The 23,108-nt window shown below is 41.1% G+C and overlaps 1 protein-coding gene across 2 annotated transcripts; it reads left to right on the plus strand.

The window, feature by feature from the left end:
• The first annotated feature begins 14,066 nt into the window (after window positions 1-14,066).
• On the plus strand, window positions 14,067-21,747 carry LOC147001706 (uncharacterized). 2 transcript variants are annotated; one of them, XM_085828557.1, is made up of 4 exons: window positions 14,067-14,241; window positions 14,946-15,108; window positions 16,096-16,227; window positions 21,113-21,747. In XM_085828557.1, exons 1-4 carry the CDS (start codon window positions 14,112-14,114, stop codon window positions 21,291-21,293), a joined length of 606 nt encoding a protein of 201 aa, XP_085684683.1. In that variant the 5' UTR covers window positions 14,067-14,111; the 3' UTR covers window positions 21,294-21,747. The 2 variants fall into 2 exon arrangements, with proteins under 2 accessions (XP_085684683.1, XP_085684682.1); XM_085828556.1 differs by lacking the exon at window positions 21,113-21,747 and adding an exon at window positions 16,921-17,091.
• Window positions 21,748-23,108: the final 1,361 nt, after the last annotated feature.

Raw genomic sequence — 23,108 nt, forward strand, 5'->3', positions numbered from 1 at the left:
AGTGTGGTTAAGATCAATATCAACCATCACTCTCCCTTCCTAGCCTTGCACAGACATGCTCTCCACCATAGGTATGTGAACTGCATTTCAGGCTCCATCCATGCACATGTGTTTGAAGTTTCATCCCAACACTGGTGAGCTGGCCTTAAATGGTTGTTCCTTCCTCTATCTCTTCTCACTGTGGATCTTCTCAATTCTGCATTTCATCAATTAGGCATTTCATGCCTAGTCTGCATGGTTATCCTACATGAGATGTGACAGATCTGCTCCAGCCTTGACAATTCTATGGCATTATTTTGAACCCATAAGAGCTCTGCATGGGTGCCAGGTAACCTAGGAAAATTAGCATTCCATCTTCAAGCACCTGAACCTATAGGTCTCCATAAACTTCTATCTTTGATTGTGGATGATCTTGTTCAATTATAAACCACACAACCTGGAAGGACAAAGAAGAAATGTAGAGTAGGGACAGGAAAGAAGTCTCTTCCATTAAGAACATTTGTCACTGAACAAAGAATTCTCACCTGAGGAATACCAAATGGCAGAGAAGCACCTGAAAAAATCTTCAACATCCTTAATCATCAGGGAAATGCAACTCAAAACAACCCTGAGATTCCACCTCACACCAGTCAGAATGTCTAGGATCAAAAATTCAGGTGACAGCAGATGCTGGCGAGGATGTGGAGAAAGTTTAACACTCCTCCATTGTTGGTGGGATTGCAAGCTTTTACAACCACTCTGGAAATAAGTCTGGCTATTCCTTAGAAAATTGGACATAGTACTACTAGAGGATCCAGCAATACCTACTCCTGGGCATATATCCAGAAGATGTCCCAACCAGTAAGAAGGACACATGCTCGACTATGTTCATAGCAGCCTTATTTATAATAGCCAGAAGCTGGAAAGAACCCAGATGCCCCTCAACAGAGGAATGGATACAGAAAATGTGGTACATTTACACAATGGAGTACTACTACTCAGCTATTAAAAAGAATGAATTTATGAAATTCCTAGCCAAGTGGATGGACCTGGAGGGCATCATCCTGAGTGAGGTAACACAATCACAAAGGAACTCACACAATATGTACTCACTGATAAGTGGATATTAGCCCAAAACTTAGGATACCCAAGATATAAGATACAGTTTGATAAACACATGAAACTCAAGAAGAATGAACACTGAAGTGTGGACACTATGCCCCTCCTTAGAATTGGGAACAGAACACCCATGGAAGGAGTTACAGAGACAAAGTTTGGAGCTGTGACAAAAGGATGGACCATCTAGAGACTGCCATATCCAGGGATCCACCCCATAATCAGCTTCCAAACCCTGACACCATTGCATACACTAGCAAGATTTTGCTGAAAGGACTTAGATATAGCTGTCTCTTGTGAGACTATGCCGGGGCCTGGCAAACACAGAAGTCGATGCTCACAGTCAGCTAGTGGATGGATCACAGGGACTCCAATGGAGGAGCTGGAGAAAGTACCCAAGGAGCTGAAGGGATCCGCAACCCTATGGGTGGAACAACATTATGAACTAACCAGTACCCCGGAGCTCTTGACTCTAGCTGCATATGTATCAAAAGATGGCCTAGTCGACCATCACTGGAAAGAGAGGCCTATTGGACATGCAAACTTTATATGCCCCAGTACAGGGGAACTCCAGGGCCAAAAAAAAAAAAAAAAAAAAAACTGGGAATGGGTGGGTAGGGAAGTGGGGGGGACGGTATGGGGGACTTTTGGGATAGCATTGGAAATGTAATTGAGGAAAAGATGTAATAAAAATATTTTTAAAAAAGTAATAAAGGCACAGAAATTCAAAAAAAAAAAAAAAAAAAAAAAAAGAATTTGTCTATCCACCAGAGGACCCAGTAGGCATCTAACAATCCTATTAATGAGTCTCTTGGTTGAACACCATGCCCTCTTCTGGCTTCTGGAGGAATTGCATGCATTTGGTGCACAGTTGTGGTCATGGTGGGGTTTCTAGAGACCCGCTGGGTGCCAATGGGGGCCTGCCCCATGTGCCTGGCTTGCTTGCTTTTTGCCGGTTTTGCTGGTACCAGGTGCGGGCTGCAGCAGACCAAACATACATATAATAAAAAAAAAATAAAAATAGCAACGCTCCAAATTCAAACAAATAAACAAAACCCAAAAGTGCTCCAAATGTGTAGTCACACTAATATTGTCTAAAAAGAAAGCCATGTCTCAACATGCCTGGGAAATCTCAACACGGGTAGTTGGGAAGCCCTTTTCTGGAAAGTCAGTATTTCTGCTTTACAGTTATCACCAATGCTGTATTTCAAGGAAATGAGAGGCAGATAGCTCTGGGTTTCCTGATTTCTTATGAACCCCAAATGAATATTCATTTCCTAAGAAGCTTTAGAGCAATACAGTTGTGACTCTTGGAAGTCACTACACAAGAACCTCCCCATCTCCCCTCTGGGAGACCTATGTTTATTGCCCCCGATCCCCACTATCATAAGGGCAGTTGCTTTTGCACTGGTTGAAAACTTAAGGGCCAGTCCCAGTTACATAGAAAAGTCCAGAAGTTACTTTTTCAGGACAGGATGAGCGAAAGTGTGATGGACCTGCCTTTCCTACACCCTTGGGATCTTAGTGTGTGTGCTGGGGAGGGAGGCAGGACACTTCTCCCCTTCCAGGACCCCTCACTCGCCCACCTCTAGTAGCCCCAGCCTTCCCCTACCAGATGGTCTGTCCTCCCTGAGTATCCACCAGTTATGTCTCTGAGTTGGAGGAGAATTTCGTCTCCCACTAAGCTTGCCATACCCCAAGGACCATTTGTGAGAGCTAGTCCCTTTCAAATGTCTCCCTGTAGAAAAACTGAACCTGGAAAGAAAGGAAACAATCTCCAAGCAGATGTCTGACCACCCCCACTGGCATACTGGCAGCATGGGGTTACAGGGTCCTAGGAGCCCCAACCCCTTTCTGTGGCCCCACACCTGTGAACCCTGGTGCTTTCATGCCAGCTTCAGAATTACCCCAGGTCGCCCCGTAACCCGCACGATTAGTCAGGGAGGGCAGCTGAGAACAAAGATATAGGTATAAATATTGAGCCATGACATTGAAGCGCCCGGCTCCTCCCCTCCCCCGCGCCCCAGGCACATTCTGAGCTGCTCTGCACGCCCGGTCACCTCCTGCTGCTTCCTGCGCGGCGCTCATACCCGAGGTTCCCCCAACAACCTTTTCCTCGCTAAGACTGCACGAGCCCTGCTGGGGAAGAAGTAACTTGGTTTTTCTCCGAGAAACCCGGCCGGATTAGGCATCCAGGGCGAGTAGAGGGGAGAAGGAGGGGAGCTGGTGGAACCCGGTGGAAGTCTCCCGGGCAGTCTGATCACACTTTCCTCGTCCTCCTGTCTCCTCCTCCTAGGTGCAGAGATTGTGGGCAGACTCTGTAATCACTGAGGATGGGGAAGAGGAGGGATTGGAGTTCTCCTGCAGTGATGGCATGGCGCAGCGCGGCATGGTGACTTGGATAGGCGGAGTTTTCAAGGCTGCTGTGCTTGAAGTCTGTCCTTCTAGCCTGGCGGGCGCGAGTCCAACTCTGTGCCTCCCGGAGGCCTGTAAGGTAGCGAGTGCGCACCCCTGTTCCACTGTATAACGCCATCAGCCTGCAGCCAGCATGGAGACGGACAGCTTGAGTCGCGCTGATCAGCAGTATAAGGGCGTGATGGAGATCTACTAAGGCGCCTATGAGAAGGTGTCAAGGTCCGCGACTTGAAGAAAGGCTGCCTCTTCGTGAATGTGAAGCACATTTGAGTGCAGACCAGTGAGGAGGGCATGCAGCTCTCCACCATCCGCGAGGTGGCGGTGCTGAGGCACCTGGAGCACCCCAATGTGGTCAGGTGAGCTGGGAACCCTGGCCATGGGGTCCAGGAATGTGCTGGGCAAGGGGCAGCTGGTGGCCAAACTAGAGTTAAGAGTTGAGTTTCCCCAGATAAAACCGGTGACCCTGCTAGACAGCGCAGAAAAAGAGACCTGCGGTAGCTTCCAGGCAGCCAAGCTATTCTGAAGAGCTTTTGCTCTGCCTGCCCCAAGGGGTCCAGGGGCACTGGGTGTCTTTTAGGGACAAAATCAGACAACCCCAGAAATGTCCGTCCAGCCCTTACTTAATTTTTCCGTCCATGGGGGGATTTTTGAGAGACAAAGTGAGATAGTTATCCAGCTTGCAGATAATTGGAAGGAAACTTTAAGGGTAGAACATAATGTAAATAAAGTTTAAGAAAATGCAGAAATGTGCAAGAATGTGTTTGCCAATCACACCCACAGTGGTGCCTTTTTTTATATAGTTCTAAATTGGCTTCTGATAGTCTTAGAAGTTCAGAAGTTTAGAGTCTGACACCTAGTGTTAAACATTGTTTGAAAAATGTCTTTCAAGGCTGGGTACTGGGAACACTGAACCAGGAAGATCCAGAGTTCAAGACCCTCCTGAGCTACAAAAGACCCTGTCTGAGAAAAGAAAGAGAGGGGGAGTAGGTAGTAGGGTGGAGGGCGATTGCATCTCAAAAGGTTTTCTGATTGTATCATTTAGTATCTGTGGACTGGTATGATCTGACTTAGAATGCCTCTCTCATTGGTTAGATGTGAGTCTGTGCTTTAGATTCTAAAGCCTCTGTTTTCCCTGGAAGAGTTGTGCAGGTGGGTGGGGGAGGCATTCCTAACCAACTCTCCTGTGATTGAAGAGAATGGTGTTTTCTTGAAGATGCTGGGATTTCCCCATTGTGCCTTTTCTCATTCTCTTATTTAAACAGATGCACAGGGAAAGCACAGCCTTTTCTACATTAGGTGATGAGTTAACATTCTGAGGTCTTCTTTTTAGAGGGGTGATCTTGGCATATTCATCCTGTCTTCTCATTCCTGTAGGGATTACTTAAAACAAATATGTGCCTACTGAATACCCTGGTGTATCCCAGGCTTGATGAGCCAATAGTGTCCTGCACACAGATTTGCTCTAGTTTTACGGTACATAATCTTGAATTCTGGAGCCTTTGTCAGAATAAGAATGTACAGCCAGAGTGTTCCCATTCCACAGGTGAGTTCTGTTTGTCATCGTTATAGATTGTCTGAATCTATCTTTGGTGAAAGTATTCCATGACCACTGTGTGCTCCCTGAGATTTGTGTTTACTCCTTCAGGTTAGTCCAGCCTTGAGTAGACTTTGTAGGTACAGATAGAACCAGAGGCTGATGGACACCTCTTCCAAATGACTAACTTGTCCAGTCACTGGCTTTTAAGCTTTTCCCATGTTATTTTATTTCGGGATTATCAAATTAACTCCTTTGTTTTCTGGAGGTCATCTGCAGACTTTGAAATGATAATCCCACTCAATCTCCAGCTCCCTGGTCCTGGTATTCCTGAGCACTGGGGCATCGAGCCTTCACAGGACTAAGGACCTTTTCTCTCATTGATGACCAACAAAGCCATCCTCTCCTAAATATGCAGCTAGAAAAATGGTTCTCTCCATATGTACTCTTGGGCTAGTGCTTTAGTCCTTAAGATCACTGGGGGTACGGGTTGGTTCATATTGTTCCTCCTATGGGGCTGCAAAACCCTTCAGTACCTTCGGTCCTTACTCTATCTCCACTACTGCAGTCCCTGTGATCAGTCCAATGGTTGGCTGAGAGCATCCTCCTCAGTATTTGACAGGCACTGACAGAGACTCTCAGGAGATAGCTATACCAGGCTCTGGTCAGCAAGCTCTTATTGGCATCCACAGTAGCACCTGGGATTAGTGACAGTATAGGGAATGGTTAGACAGATGGGGCAGTTTCTCCATGACCTTTCATTCAGTCTCTGCTCCACACTTTGTCTCTCTGTCTCCACCCATGGGTATTTTGTTCCCCCTTCTAAGAAGAACCAAAGTTTCCACATTTTTGTCTTCCTTATTTTGAGCTTCATGTGGGCTGTTAATTGTATCTTGGATATTCCAAGCTTCAGGGCTAGTATCCACTTATAAGTGAGTGCATACCATGTGTGTTCTTTTCTGATTGAGTTACCTCACTCAGGATGATATTTTCTAGTTCTATCCATTTGCCTAGGAATTTTATAAATTCATTGTTTTTAATAGCTGAATAGTACTCCATTGTGTAATTACATCACATTTTCTGCATCCATTCCTCTGTTGAGGGACATCTGGGTTCTTTCCAGCTACTGGCTATTATAATAAGGCTGCTATGAAAATAGTGGAGCATGTGTCATTATTACATGTTGGATCATCTTCTCAGTATATGCCCAGGAGTGATATTGCTGGGTCCTCAGGTAGTACTATATCCAGTTTTCTGAGGAACCACAAAAATGATTTCCAGAGTGGTTTTCAACCATCAGTGGACTCAGTTCCCAAATAAAAGGACATAGTCTAAAAGACTCGAAAAGTAAACAGCACCCAGGATTTTGCTGCATACAGGATATGCACCTCACTGACAAAGACAGATACTACCTTAGAATTTAAAGCTGAAAAATAATTTCCCAGACTAATGTTCCCAAGAAATAAGATGAAGTAGGCATTCTAATATCAAATAAAATCGAGTTTCTGCCTAAGTTTTTAAAAAAGATAAGGAAGGACACTTCATATTCATCAAAGGAAAAATCTACCGATATGAACTGCCAATTCTGAACATCTATGCTCCAATTGCAAGGGCAACCAAAGCCAGAAAAGAAATTTTACTAAAGTTCAAAGCACACATTGTAACTCACACAACAAGGGAGGGAGAGGTCAAGTACCCCACTCTCATCAATGGTCAGATCATGGATACAGAATCTAAACAGAGACACATTGAACCTAACAGAAGTTATGAACTAAATTGATTTAACAGATATCTATAGAACATTTCATCCTAAATCAAAAGAATATACCTTCTTCTCCACACCTCATGTCACCTTCTACAAAGTTGACCATATAATCGTACACAAAACAGGCCACAACAGATACAAAATATTGAAATAATCTGATGCAACCTACCATATCACCACGGACTAAGGCTGGTCTTCAATAACAACAAAAACAACAGAAAGCCTACATACACATGGAAACTAAACAATGCTTTCCTCAATTATAACTTGGCCAAGGAGGAAATGAAGAAAGAAATTAAAGACTTTTTAGAATTTAGTGAAAACAAAATTACAACACACCCAAACTTATGGGACACAATAAAAACCATGTTAAGTGGAAAACTCATAGCTCAGAGTACCTCCTAAAAGAAACTGGAGAGAGTATATACTAGCAGCTTGACCGAACATCTGAAAATTCTAGAGCAAACAGAAGCAAATATACCCAAGAGGAGTAGATGGCAGGAAATAATCAAACTCAGGGCTGAAATCAACCAACCAACCAAACAAACAAACAAACAAACAAAAAACTATACAATGAATCAAGAAAACAAGGCACTGATTCTTTGACAAAATCAACAAGATAGAAAATCCCTTATCCAGACTAACCTGATGGCACAGAGACAGTATTGAAATTAACAAAATCAGAAATGAAAAAGGAGACATAATGACAGAAACCAACGTAATCAAAAAAAAACAAAAAAAACAAACAAACAACCAATCATCAAATCCTACTACAAAGCTGTAGTCAACAAAACTGGAAAATCTGTTTGAAATGGACAATTATCTTAACAGATACCAGGTACCAAAATTAAATCAGGATCAGATAAACCATGTGAACTGTCCTATAACCCCTAAAGAAATAGAAGCAATGGTAAAATCTCCCAACCAACAATAGCTCCGGACCAGATGGGTTTAGTGCAGAATTCTTTCAAACCTTCAAAGAAGACCTAATACCAATTCCCTTCAAACTATTCCACAAAATAGAAACAAAAGGAATAATACCCAATGTGCTCTATGGAGCCACAGTTACACTGATAACAAAGCCACAAAAAACAAAGAACTTCTGAATTTCATTTATGGATACCAGTGCAAAATTATGCATTTCACTTCTCAAAAACCAAAACCAAGTACAAATCATGAAGATCATTCATCATTATCAAGTGGATTTCATCCCATGGATGGAGGAATGGTTCCATTTACAGAAATCCGTCTGCATAATCCATTATCTAAAAAAAATCCCAAGAAAAACACTACATGATCATTTCATGCTGAGAAAGCATTTGACAAAATTCAACATCTATTTATGATAAAAGTCTAGGGAACATCAGATGTTCATGGCCCATACCTAAACATAGTATAATTGATATTCAACAAACCTGTAGCCAACATCAAACTAAAGGGAGAGAAACTGGAAGCAATCCCACTAAAATGAGGGAGTAGACAAGGCTGCCTTCTCAGTCCTTACCTATTCAATATTGTGCTCAGAGTCCTAGCCATAGCAATTAGACAACATTAGGAGGACAAAGGGATACAAATTGGAAAGGAAGAAATTAAAATACCACTATTTGCAGATGATAGGATCATACACTTAACTGACCACAAAAGTTCCAACAGAGAATTCCTTCTTTTTTTTTTCTTTCTTCTATTTAAAAAAATTTTTTCCTTTATATATTTTAAACTCCAGATTTTTTTGATTCTTGTTTTTGTTTTATTTTGTTTTGTTTTGTTTCAAGACTGGGTTTCTCTGTGTAGCCCTGGCTGTCCTGGAACTCACTTTATAGGCCAGGCTGGCCTGGAACTCAGAAATCTGCCTGCCTCTGCCTACTGAGTGCTGGAATTAAAGGTGTGCGTCACCATGCCAGGCTAAAATCCAGATTTTTTTCCTCTCCTGGTCCACCACCATACCATATCCCATACCACCACCCCCAACCCCCTGAGTCCACAGGATATCCCCACCCCCACGCCCACCCCCACCAGACCTTTGAACTCTCTAGGGCCTCCATTCTCTTGAGGATTATGTGCATTTTCTCTGACTGAATCCACACCTGACAGTCCTCTGCTGTATATATTTTGGGGGCCTCATAACAGCTGTTGTATGCAGCCTGGTTGGTATTGCAGCATCTGAGAGATCTCCAGGGTCCAGGTTTACTGAGTGTTCTTGTCCTCTAACAAGGTTGCCCTCCCCCCTCCTCAGCTTCTTCCAGCTTTCCAACAACAGGGGTTAGCAGCTTCCCATAATTCAACCACAGGGGTCAGCACACAACCAATGATTAGAAGCACTGACCACTAGAGAACTACTAAACCTGATATACAACTTCAGCAAAGTGGCTGGATATGAATTATATCAAACAAATCAGTATCCTTAATTTACTCAAAAAATAAACAGGCTGAGAAACAAATTAGGGAAACCACATCCTTCTCAATAGTCACAAACAAAAGAAAATACCTTGAAAGAGACTCTAACCAGGCAAGTGAAATATCTGTATGACAAGAACTTCAAGTCTCTGAAGAAAGAAATCAAAGAACATCTCAGAAGATAGAAAGATCTCCCCTTCTCATGGATTGGCAGGATTGATATAGTAAAAATGGCCATCATGCATCTGCAGATTCAATGCAATCCCCATCAAAATTCCAAATCAATTGTTCTTATACTTAGAAAAGCAATTTGCAAATTCATTTAGAATAACAAAAAAAATATGTCATAGAAGAGTGAACAAAAGAGTCACAGGAGGAAATGTGGAGACAAGCTGTGGAACTGAGACTGAAGCAAAGGCCATCCTGATAATTCCCACCTGGGGATCCATCCCATATACAGACACCAAACTCAGACACTATCAAAGATGCCAAGAAGTGTTTGATGACAGGAGCCTGCTACAGCTGTCTCCTCAGAGGCTCTGCCTAAGACTGATGAATACAGAAACAGATACTTGCAGCAACCCTTTGGAATGAGCATAGGGTCCCCAATTGAGGAGTTAGAGAAAGGACTGAAGGGGCTAAATGGATTTGCAACAATTGGAAGAACAACAATGTCAACCAACCAGATACTCCAGAGCTCACAGGAACTGAACCACCAATCAAAGAGTACATATGGAGCAACCCAAGGCTCTAGCTACATATGCAGCAGACAATGGCCTTGTCAGACATTAATGGGAAGAGAGGCCCTTGTTCCTTTGAAAGTTCAATGCCCCAGTATAGGGGAATGCCTGGGCAAGGAGACAGCAGTGTTTGTGTGAGTGGGGAACTCTCTCATAGATGCAGATGGAGGGGGCATGAGATAACAGGTTTTGAACCAGAAACCAGGAAACAGGATAAAATTTGAAGTGTAAGATTAAAATATTTTAAAATATAAAAACAAAATTAATTGAAGACCCAGAAATTTAACCATACATATCGACACATGATCTTTGACAAAGAAGCCAAAACTTTACAATGGAAAAAAGAAAGCATCTTCAATAAATGGTGCTGGTCCTACTGTCAGTAAGTAAGTATGTAGAAAAATGAAAGTAGATCCATATTTGTCACCAGGAATAAAACTCAAGGCCAGGTGGATCAAAGATTTCAACATAAAACCAGATTCACTGAATCTAATTGAAGAGAAATTGAGAAAGAGCTTCAAACTCACAGGAGTAGGGGCAAATTTTCTAAATACGCTCTGATGGCTCAGGTTCTAACATCAAACATTGATAAATGGGACCTCATGAGACTGAAAAACTTATGTAAGGCAAAGGGCATAGTCAGTAGGACAAATTGGTAACCTACATAATGGCAAAAAAATTTCACTAACCTTACATTCCAAAATATCTAAAGAACTCAAGTAGATAAACACCAAAAAGAAAAGAACCCAGTCTGAAAGTCACAAAGAACTATAGAAAAAAATCAAAACAAGGAAACTTGAATGGCTGAGACGCAGTTAAAGAAATGTGGAAAGTCCTTAGTCTTCCGGGAAATGAAAACCAAAGCAATTGAGATTGGTATAAGGCCGTATACTTTCCAATAAAGAATGGCCAAGATCAAAAACTGGCAAAAGCACATGTTGGTGAGAATGTGAGAAAAGAAAATCAAAACTTCATTTCTGGTGGGCATGCAAAGTACTATGACAACTATGGAAATCAATCTGGAGGTTCCTCAGAAAATTCGAAATAGATCTGCCTGAAGGCCAAAGACTTACCTTCATGGCCTATGGCTTCCGAATTTCATGTTTCATCCAATGGCATCTTCCTATTGGGCTTCGACTTTGATCTTGGTAAGCATTTGGTCTCTGATTCTCAAACAGTTCTCTGTCCTCACACTTTTTTGAGGTATCGCCAACCCCAGGGACATATTTTTTCCTTCAAATTTCTCCAAATTTGGGGACTTCTAATATTTGGGGAAACTGAGTGACAAAAGCAATGTATGCTGAGCACTTTATTGTCCAGTGCATATGAAACTATGTGTGTTTAGATATGGTAATCCTCTAGTACATACTTTATGAAAGAAGCAGTATGCTCTTAGGTTCCCTGTTTGACCTCACTTAACTTTGCCAGCTTTGTAGGCTGCTGTACTGCTGCTGCTCTGAGAATAATCAGAAACTCCTGGAATAGATGTCTCATGTCTCATTGCCTTTGCCAGGGTTAGGACACTAGTGGGAGTAGGTTTGATGGAACATTAACAAAACCAGTGCTTCTTGTGAACCATCTGAATGAAGTACCATGTTCCAGGACAGTTCTGTATGAACTTGTCATATACAGGAAATGGAGCAAGAGGAAAGCCAAGCAAAAGACATCCTTTTACAGCACCCTCGACACCTTTTCACAGGACAGGGTAAGTTAGCTTTGGTAGAAGAAGAGATGTTCTGAGATAGTTGCCCCTCATCTGATCAGAGAATAAGAGTTCATGAATTTTGGGGAAACATTGTGAGTGTGGGGTTGCAGTAAGCATCATGTAATGTGAATGAGCAAAAACTATATTAATACAAAAACAAAATTAAAGTTTTATCAAAATGGGGCAAAATATATTGTTCTACTAACTCTAGTATGTATACACCGGCAAACACTTTAACATCTAGAAGGGCTAGATGTTGTAAAGTAGGGTGACTTTGTCATTGACACATACTGTGTACATAGCAAAGATGAATAAAATGGAGGACTTGCACCCCAAAGATCCATTATTCCCCTCACATCAACGTGACTGTGCCAACTTTAATAGAAATCTAGAGGCTTCTTTTCATCCTGGTCTCAGGGCTCATCCATAATACAGTACCAAACAAGCCCTGGCCATGTGTTCCTGTGTTACTGGCAGATTTCTGCCTCAGGGTTCAGAGACACTGAAGGGCCAGCTTTGGCCTTCCAGGGCAGCCATTCTTTCAGCTATACCAGGCCCTCTGCCACCTAAATGGAGACTTCCACATAGGCCTGTCATCTCAAAAACAGAAGCTAATTTAATCCAAAATATTGAGATGCCACTCTACAGTCATGTTGAGTTGGTTCCATGAGATCATACAAGGTAACTAATGTTTCTGTGACTGTTTTCCTTATTTGAAATTGAGTAATGAGATCATCTGAGGAGTAACCACTTCTGACTAACATGAATGATAGGACTGTACAGAGCATGAGCTTAACGTTCTAGGTACAGTGCAAATAACTGGGGGAATTAACAACAAAAACCAAAGGAAACAATAGGAATACTAACAAAAACATTTTTTCAAAAAAATACTGAGTGCTGGGATTAAAGGCATGTACCCACTCTGGCTAGCTTTATATGTAATAAAAACCAAACAAACAACCCTTTTACAGTTCTATCAGTTGCAGTAGAGGGAGCTGTGTGATACTGTGTGCTGCTTTCTTTCCCCAGATACCTTAGGTCTTCAGTCTTCTACCAGGTGAGCTGGACCTAAGAGCAGCCTAGTTGACTTTCCTACTGGCATGGCATGATTCTGCAAAAATCCTTTTCATGATAAGAAAAAGTAGGGAGGAGACCCCTTGTTGGTGCATCCAGAATCCTTTAGGCCAGGAAACAACCAAGCCACAGATAGTGAAAAACCAAAGGAAAAATCACATTGCCAAAATATGGGCTCCATATTGGAAGAAAAGGCCCTCAACTTCTAAGGTATCAACAATATCTGCCCCTCAATTGTGAGCTCTGCATGTTGGTATTGTGTGGCTCCAGGTGGTAGTCAAAGGCAGATGTCTTCCCGCAAAAGACATACATGATTTTTCATCTTGCATCTGTGAGGATAGGTTTCATTCTAGCACAGATTCAGCACACCCAGCATAAGAACACAGAAGCCTCAGATGACAAAGCCAAAGGGACTCCATCCTGAACTTATAGACCCATTAAAATTGAAGTTTAACCTGAACTCAGGCCATTCCACTCCTTGCCCTACCTCCTGAGTTTTATGTTTGCTATGAGTAGAGAATTATGATACAACCCCAGCATCCCATGCCTGCACTTGGGAATTCAGGAAGACTGATATTAGAGAGCTGATGGCTATGAGGCTACAATGCAGTACAGTCCAGGTTGACCTTTCCTCAATGATGTCCACTTTAATTGTCTGGTTGTATTTTAGAAAGGGAGGGTGTGCAAGTTAATAATTTGAAGATGGGACAGAAAGTTTACCACTTTATATTTGTCCTGTCGCTGAGCCCCTATGTTCCAAAGAAAAGGGAGTTTTCCTTGCAAAAGATGGGATTATAAACAGGAGATTTTTTGAAACACATGGATATGTATATAGGAACAATACCAAGTATCAAGATATGCATAGTAACAAGATATTATCCAGATTTTATACAATTAAACGTATAGGAGAAAGATACTGGCCTTTGTGAAACAGGGAAAACCTGGGGAATTAGACTGTATGTCACATGAATTCACTCAGATAGTATATTTATTATTGAGAAATATCTCTTCACCATCCCTAGAGATTTGGATGCTAACAAAAATCTCTTCTGCATATCAGGGTCCTAATCAATGCTTCCCATCGAAAGCACTTGTCTTCTAATGAAGCATATGAAAAATCTCTGAATTTAGAAAGAGAGGTTGCAATAGGGTATTTGCCAGGTCACAGGAGAGGCTCTAGGAAATGCACAACAGAAACTGGTAAATTTGGGGAGATCTAGTTATCAAATAGGCCTTAGCCTTTCCCAGTGACATCATCAGTAATGCCTTCCTTGGACAATCTCTTGTATCTAGGATAGAACTAGAATCTTCTGTGATGTCACCTGTGTTGTGGCTACAGCAACTGCCTGTGGGATATTCCTTCAGTGCCTTTTGGGTTCTCAATCAGGCATGTTTTCCTGGCTGCGCAGGCAATTTCACAAGGAGAATGGTGATCAAGGAGAGACCAGACCAAGACAGAAGGAATCTGGCATCCTTTCTTGTAAAAACAGAAGAAGGAAATCATTCTGGGGAAGGCACAGTGAGTCTTGGGCAGAGTTTGGGAAATTCTGGAACAGGTTGGCTTGAGCTGAGCTTTCCCTGAGTAGATATTAAGAGCTGGAGCCTTGGACTTTCTTAATGACAGACCAAGAGACTAAAATTTCTGAAAATTCATTTGACAGAGCCAGGAATTGACAATCCTGCAGCTTCTTTTCTAGGAGCCATTTAATTTCATTTAGAGTGTCAAAGAATGCCCTGAGAAGGCACTATGAGAATAACAATGTATCGCTTATTGGTAGGGAGTTGAAGCACTTCATCTTCTAGATTATTGTAGGATACATGAGTCTCTGATGCAGAGAACAGAGGAGGATTCTAATCTGGTCATTTGTTGATGTCTCAGCCACTTTGAGTTTGAACACACATGACTAGGTATTGATGGTTTTCTTGCCATAACATATGACATGAGCTGAAATTGTTCCCCAAATCTTTATGTGTGAGGCAGCTTATGGATTTCAGGGCAAGGGGTAATGTAATAAAGAGTGTGTGTTAGTTGTGACCAACAGTGGTGGTTGGGAAGAGGAATATAACTTAGCAGACCAGCTCAAATATAGCCTTTCTGCTTTTTCAGTGATTAATCCTGTCTCTAGCTTTTCTCTTCCTCAACCTTCTCTTTGGGACTCAGAATGGTCTCCCCTGCTCTGGGCCATCAACTATGCAAATGCATTTGTGTTTATCTATCTTCAGTGTCTGCTGGTAAAACATCACCCCAAAATTGCAACATCACTAATCATATGAAGAATATGAATAAAGTAGAAGATATGAAATTTTATATCAGGAAGATAAATGCTGAGAGATTAGAACTTTTTCGAATCTTGGACATTGACATGAATACTGATTTGAACTACAGGTAAAATTATGCCCTGTATCCTGTTGACTGTATTGTGCCCTCTCTGTTAACCCACATTTTCTCTCATAATGGAGTGTGTCATCTCTCACATTCATTATAAGAAGTCTTGACAGTTGTTAAATTGTTGGATAAGAGCTGTGTGTTCTATGGTCATCCTCTTTTGTACTTGCCCTTGCTGTGCTTGGAGTCTGATTGGTTTTGTTAACAACTGGTCACAATTGCTGCCTTACTGTGTAAGAATGCAATGTCTGCAGGCCATTATTGCTTTAATATAATTTTGTTCATTGTACTCTCAGACTGTGGAACCTACCTGGATTTATTTGGCGTTTTAACTTGTGTGTGTGTATGTGTGTGTGTGTGTGTGTGTGTGTGTGTGTGTGTGTGTGTGTGTGTGTGTGAAGTTAGTTGTTTGTGTTTTGTTCAGGATCTGGGGTTCTGAGACCTTGGATGGGATCTGAGGATTTGTGTGATGCACAGTTTGTAGTGCATGGTAGTGTTGAGTCCTTAGAGGCCCAAGTTGATCATCAGGGTACTTTGTTCCCTGTGTTTACCTTGGTATCACAAGGAATCTCCTGGGGTAGGAGGTGTTATAAAGCCTTTTTCTTTGTAAATACTAGTTATGTCCTCTGAGAATTCATTTAGCAATTGGATCAAAGGATTATCCCTGCCTTAAAACTAAGAGGAGAAAAATCCTTATATCTAAGGACCAAAGCCTGTGGGACAGTCTAGTAGAAACATCTCACAGAACTAGTATATTCTTTCAGGCTCACAAAAGAAGCTCTTGAAGGTCAGCCATCTCCATTTGGTCGCCTGGCTCTGCTGTCCTCTGCACAAGATATTTAATCAGTACCAATAGGACCCACTTTGAAGGAGCAATGATGTGGCATACAATTGGCTTGGGTAGTCCAGATACAGCCTTTTTGCACATGATACTTGATTGCTTTAGTTCAGAGGATTATTTACTCTTTGGGCCATGCTCTACCACAGGATGAACATTGAATTCGCCATCATTAAATCACAACATGAGAAGACAATGTTAGATATGGAAAAAATGACACAGTCAATAAGTGATACCATTGAGATGTACAAGGAATTCATAGAAGATAAAGATTCCTACAGGTGAGTCCCAGACACAGCTGAGACCCTGAACTAGGCAGGGAATGCTTGTGGACTTCCAGGACTTTGAACAAAAGTAAGAGCTCTAGTTCTATACTATCTGTTTCTTAATAGGAGCCCTCCCTTGAGGCAAGGGTCTTGGATTTGTACCTCTTGGACTCATTTTTCCTAAGTGTGAAGATTGTCCAAGACAGTCAGTCTTTATTCTTCCAAATTCAGGATCCTCTGTATAGAACCAATTTCCACCATGCTGGGAATCTCAAGCAACCCTGACCTCTAGGGTTCTGACAGCAGATTAAAAGATCTGGGATCCATGACAAAAATCGAAAGAGTTTATACCTTTTGGGTCTCCTCTCCTCCCTCAGAGGGGATTTGCACTCTTCCTGCTGATGGTTTTCTGGTACCACAGACATATAAGCAACCATGAGGTACATTTCCTCCTCTGTGATGTACATGGGGCACTCTTAGTGTCAGGGTTTTCAGAAGTCCTTTGATTCTTGTGGCATGTGGCTGGTCCCTGGATTTGACCTGCCTCTATTTTGGACTGATGGGTATACTGTGGACTCTAGTCTGGGGCTGTCTGAGGATCTGGGCCCTTGCAGAGATCATAGTACTTGGTGGAGTGGCATGCAAATAGAAGCTTGCTGGGAATCACCTTTTTTTGTTTGTTTGTTTGTTTGTTTGTTTTTGGTTCAGCTTCAAGCACACCTACCTCCTGAAAGAATGCAATCAATTGAAGGAAAAAGTAAGGATGTTGCTGAATGAGAACAGAAAGCTGCTGGTAGAGCAGGCTGACCAGAAAGCATCCTATGGTGAAGAAAAGAGGTTCTGTGATTAGACCTCCAAGGACATACATCCCAAGTGCTAAGCAGTAGCAGGTAGGATGATGTGTATCAGAGGCAGATTGCCCTCATTGCTAACCATAAACATAGACAATCCAATGAAACATCCACCAACTTATCCAGGCACTCTCCTGTGTCTCCTCCAAGTGTTTATTTAGGTGATCATCTACAAGGCTTTCTCTGGAGGTAGCCTTTTTCAAGAAACTATATGTTTAGCAAGCAAATTTTTCTGCCCTGCTATAATCTGCAGTTCACTAGGGGAGATTAGTTGATTACACATCACAACTCTACATGATATTAAGTTTGAAGGGTGCTGTGCTGGAGTCCTTCTTCAGATCAGTGGAGAGCTTTGAAGGAAGAAGTAAAGTCCTGAAGCTCATTTGCTTTATGGGCATCAGGTAGGTTTCTAGGTAGGACATAGATTGCAGGGATGATAGCTTAGTGGAACTGACAAATAAGTGGATTTCATTGTTGCCTTTTGGAAGTTTTTGTCCCCCACCCCAACCTTTTCCCCTGTAGATCTTGATTCACACTGAGTGAACCTGAGTAGCAGCATGTCAGTCCTATTTTCTTTGAGTGCTGTTGGAGTTTTCCTTCCTGGGCCTTGTGGTCTGGAGCTGGCTGAATGAGCAGGGATGTAGGAAAGGCTTCTCACAATCTCAGGTGGTGTGAGAGTTTTGAGGCTTCATGTAAAAATTTCTCCATATATACCCCTCATATGACCAAGAAAGTTTTATAAGGATTTCTATTTCTCTAGTAAGAATACTAGAGTTGAAATTCTCAGTTTAAATATCTGCTCTGCATAGTCTAAAATATTTGTTCATCTAGCATGATAGATTCTTCATTGTTTTTTGCTCCCTTATGTTTTTATGTGTGTGTGTGTTTGTGTATGTGTGTTTATGGGTGCTTATGCCAATCTGTACCTTTGTGGGTATTTTGTAAGGCCAGTTAAGGACATCTGATTTTGTGTAGTCATTCTTAACTTATTTCTTTGGGCCTAGGTCTCTCAATAAACCTGATACTTCCTGTTGTTCGATGTCCAGTAGACTTTTCATCTCCTGTCCACTACCAGGTGGACATCTGTCTCTTATTTAAACCAACAAATCATTAAACAATACTACTATTTTTAAACTAAGTATTAGATTTTTTCATTTTTCCTGCTTAGAGTTATTGCCTGGGAGATTCTGGCTTGTCTTATTGGCTTAACCATGGGCATACATAGAAGCCTACAGGACATCATTCTGCTGACATTGTTTTGCTAACTATATTTTGGGCATGGCTCTGTTTCAGGATAGATTCTCAGAGTTGTGTAGAGTGCTGCATTTCAGATATGTCACAGCAGGTCATTTAACTAGATTTCCCCTGACTGATTTTGAGAATGATTTAATATCATATAATAAGTAAGGTGTTGTAAACTTCCTGAGTAATGATCAAAGTCACAGTCTTCCTCAGATGCTAAAAAGGACTCAGTGTAGGTTTAGTGAGGGGACTGTGATGAGTCACAATGGGGCTTACTGGAGGCTATAGGTAGAAAGCTCTTTCTTGGCAATTTAGTGCTACGTTGTCCAGGATATCTGTGTAGAGATTTTAATGTCCTTGTAGAACCAGCAAGTATTTGCATAGAAAAAGTTTCTAAAGAGGAGATAAGTACAGGTCAGGGCTGCAAAGCCCCCTTGAGTCTAAAACCCTTGTACACATCATAGGTCCCACTACATGCTCATACAACAAAAATATGCTAGATAAGAGCAAGAATTTCATTGATGTATGTGTTTTTGTTTCAGTCTTTTTGTGCTATGTGGTGTGTGTGTGTTGGGGTGTGTGTGTGTGTGTGTGTACCAGCTGTGACTCAGTGTGTTTATTCTAAGTTGTGTGTTTGTATAATGCAAAATGCCTTTGTAAGTGTTTGTGGTATGGATATATACAACTGTGTTTCTATGTCTATATGTGTTTGTTAGTCTGTTTGTGTAGACTTGAAACCATGTCCGTCTTTAGCGACCAAGCATGATGAGTAAAGCCCCTGAGATTTCAGATTGCACCCATGAAAAATCAAATACAGCAGTCCATTTACTATGCAACTCTACCTAGCTCCCAAGTGAAATAAAAAGGGACACAAAAGCTCATATATAGTCATACTTTCTACTGGCTAGGGGCCATGTTACTGATCCTCATTGAAAACTTTTGGAGAAAATCATCGGTATATGGTACGTAGAGTCGAGGAGGACATTAGTATATAAAATCCATGTTATGTCCCTTTTCTGCTCTGAAAGAATTATGAAGGCCCACTGTAATGTCAGGTGGCTCACTGTGTCTTTTCAGCATTCCAGATTCTTTCCTCACTGCTTGCTACCATTGCCTTTCCAGCTTCCCCTACTCAGCAAAAATTTGCCTTATAATTTGATTTGGATTCTAATCATTGAGAGATTGTGTTGCTTGTAGTTGTACCTGTATCCAGCACAATTCCCATAGCTGTGGTGAAAAACAGGGGTGTTTCAGGAGCCCCTTGATAATAATCATAATAATAATGATAATCTAAAGAACTCACACTGTTATTTGTGTAACATTCTGCAATTGCTGTTATTCAAAATCATTTTCTCAGAGTTAGAGTCAGCCTAAATGGGGGTTGGGAGAAATGAGGACCTTCAGACAGGTCTGGTAGTATAAAATCAGGTAGCTGTTTGAGAAGTGAGGTTCAGAAAGTAGAAAAGAAGTCCCCTTTGTTCCAGACATTCCAGAACAAGGAGTAGATATCCACAGAGTTTCTAGGGCACATGAGGTCTGTACTGGTCCTCAGAGTAGTCCAGAAGAAGATGATATCCTGATGTCCATCAGCTAAAGAGTGAAACTGTACTATGTGATGCAGCCCTTTCATGAACTATTACTCAGTGTTAGATAATCCATGCAAGTATTTGACCTTCAACTAGTTAGTCTCATTTTACTCAAAATATCCCTGACACAGTCATATTATTTGAAGAAAATTGATCCATTGGATCCTATTTATAGTGACTTCCTATTTTTCTGGGATCATACCTTTGGACATAAAGTCGGTCAGGCAATGATCAAGGGAGCCTCTAATGGAAGGAACTGTTTACTTTGGGAAAAGGCTGAAACAATGAAGGTGAGGCTAGTTCACCACCAACACGTGATCCTTTGCCGGCAGAGAAGCCTACCCTACACAGCCTTTGGAACTTGCTAAGACAGATTGAATAATATGCCAAGATCCCTGATTCTGAGTCTGGTTCATGAGGGGAAAGCATATCACTGACTGAGCTGTCTATATGCTTTGCCCACTAGGTATCTATCCCATATAAGATTTGTTTTTTATATCTCCAAAATATCCTGGGAGATTTTTATAATAGCATTAACTGTGGAAACTAAACAGTTTGCTGAAGTATAAGGTATTAGTGTTATGTGAATACAAATAATTTGCATATTTGACAGAGTGCTCTACAACAGTCTTAGATGTACAGGTGTGTTGTTATGTTCCTTCATGGCCTTCAGTTTTAAAATTCAGTTCCTAGTGTTAGAAATATTTTCAGTTAACACATTCTTGCTGATTATAGGACCCATGCAGTGCCTGTGGACTTCATGTGATATATTTTCACTAGTTATTTCCAGATATAGGGGTTGATGAGTGGTACCCTGTCAGGATCCTGCACTAGAGAAATAATCATAACCTTCACTTCAATTCTAGGCAGGTTCCCCATAAGGCATCCACATGGTTTTCTAGGTTGATCACATCTCTCTTGAACTCAGATTCAGAGATTGCTACAATGTTATTATTCTATATATTATACATGGACTATTGGAGTAATATAGGGTTTTTTTTTTAAACTCCAGTATAGTGTGTATTTCACAGCTCAGTTTCTAGCTGTTTTTAAAAGCTGAGAAATAATTACAAGCCCAAGTGCTCTGTGACACTTGGGGATGCAGGCAATGACCTCAGCAGATGATAAGTTGTAATAGATTGTCCAGCTTAATAGATCTAGTGTGAGACGTAGAGCTGAATTGAAAAACACTTACTGGGCCGTTGTTCCTTCCTTCCCTAGGTGTGAAATACTCCAGCAGAAACTGGAAAATGGAACAGACCAGGACAAGGCCTCCTTTGAAGAGATCTTCTATAGGGGAAGCTCTGCATGTGCAAAGCAAATATTTCATCTCATCCCCAGTAATCATAGCTATCATCTGCTGCATTTTCTTCCTTTATTTTTGTTTCATTGCAATGAATAGTTTTTAATTTCATCTGGGCTCTGGCTCAACAAGAGTGAACATGTAGAGGGATTCAGACATGTGCTGAGACAGATCAAAAGCTGCTAGGCAAGCAGGAGGTTCTGAGAGTGTAAATTTACCTTGTCCTGATAGGTCATCCAGGAAAATTACAAAATTATTCTACAAAATTGTAAAGATTTGAGCCAAAGTTGGTAACATGTATTCTGCTAAGTCTTGGGTGTCCATATTCTTCAAACCCACACTCCAAAAAAGGAGACCTACTAAAGATTCTCTTGTAAAGATTGTTACAAGAAGTAACTCATTTTCTACTGTGTTGCCAAGGACAGTCATTTGCTGTCAGTGTTTGCTATAAAATAACAGTAAAAGAAGGCTGTTTAGCACAATTCTTGTTTTGGGATTTTGGTTTGAGCTTTGATTACTTTTGTTCTTTGGTTTTCTGTCATTTCATTAGAAGTTTTTTGTTTGTTTCTTTGCTGTTGTTTTGTTTTGTAATTGATTTAATATTTTGATAAGGCTATACACTGTACATATTGACTGCCCACTTTTAGTTACTATTGAATAAATTGGATGTATTCTTAAGATTAAAACAGTGATCTCCAACTCTTCACTCATAAGAAACTTCTTTATCCAAGTGTGGTATCACCCTACTGAAATCCCACACCTATCAGACACAAATGGATCTCGTTAAGGGGCCTGGGTTCCATAATGACTTCTCAGTCAGACTGAGCTACAAAAGTGATTGATTTTACATTCAGTGTGGATAGTGTGTCCAACTGTGGATACCGATGTCATGATGGAAAAATTACCCATATTGTATCTTTGCATGTCAAATATTTAGCTGCTGCTAAAATGCTGTGGATGATAGTGTTGAACAAATTAATGGGAAATATATCAGTATTTCTGAAATGTCTTTCAGGAAATAAAAACATATTCTAAGGGAATATAAAAGCTGCCAGAAAATACAGACATGTATGCTTCTGCTTTCCTTCAAATGTTCTATCAGTGGTAACTACTACTAGAGAGATTCAATTTTAGGACCTTTTGAGATAGGGAATTTTTTGGTGATTTTGTTGTTTTTCTTGATTATGAGAGTGAATTTTGTGCTTGACAATACAATTGGTTCCTTTTAGGGGTTTTAACACAAGCACAGTGTAGAGTTCAGTATTCAGTATCCAGATGTTTTTAAAAGCTGAGACAAAATCCAGGCCCATATGATCTATGAGTTTTCTCCCTCTGTTTTCTTCCCCCCTCCCCGTGATGATTCTGTTTGTTATTTTGATTTATTTTATATTTATGCATGTTTTGCCTTCTGTAGGTCTGTGCAACACTTGCATGCCATTTCCCAAAGGCCAGAAGAAGTTATGGGGTTTCACCTGGAACTAAAATGACAGAGGACTGTTAGATGCCATGTGGGTCTTTTGAGAAACATATTCTCAAATGAAGAGCTATCTCTCCATCCCCTGATATGCACTTTTGTCATTCCTTGTGTGCTATATTAGTGGAATGTATCATACATATAGAAACTGTTTCTTGAGATATGTTTACTTTGTTGTAAAAAAAGTAGAAGCACCCATCTCCTTTCAGAGCCAAAGCAGTTTAGAATGTGATTTGAAGTTTCTCTTTGGATCAGAGAAGCAGATTTGGGGAACAGTAACACCAGGTAACAGGGACAAATCATAGTGCAGAGTCCATCACTGACACTACCACTGGAAAGCGGGCAATGCAGAGAATACTGGCATAAGACAATGGAGCTGGAGCCAAGATAAAATCTTGCAATTGTAGTGGCTCTGAAAATGAGATAGAGCCTTCCCAGAT

This window comes from Mus caroli, unplaced genomic scaffold (genome assembly GCF_978045245.1).
Source record: "Mus caroli unplaced genomic scaffold, Mus_caroli_1 scaffold_12, whole genome shotgun sequence".
Lineage (NCBI taxonomy): Eukaryota > Metazoa > Chordata > Mammalia > Rodentia > Muridae > Mus > Mus caroli.

What these genes read in the sequence shown, in the direction of transcription:
- LOC147001706 (XM_085828557.1), top strand. Translation starts at nt 14,112, where the DNA reads ATGTTTTCCTGGCTGCGCAGGCAATTTCACAAGGAGAATGGTGATCAA. An exon ending in AATACTGATTTGAACTACAG is followed by an intron (nt 15,109 to 16,095) that starts GTAAAATTATGC and finishes GCTCTACCACAG; the next exon opens with GATGAACATTGAATTCGCCA. An exon ending in GAAGATAAAGATTCCTACAG is followed by an intron (nt 16,228 to 21,112) that starts GTGAGTCCCAGA and finishes TTCCTTCCCTAG; the next exon opens with GTGTGAAATACTCCAGCAGA.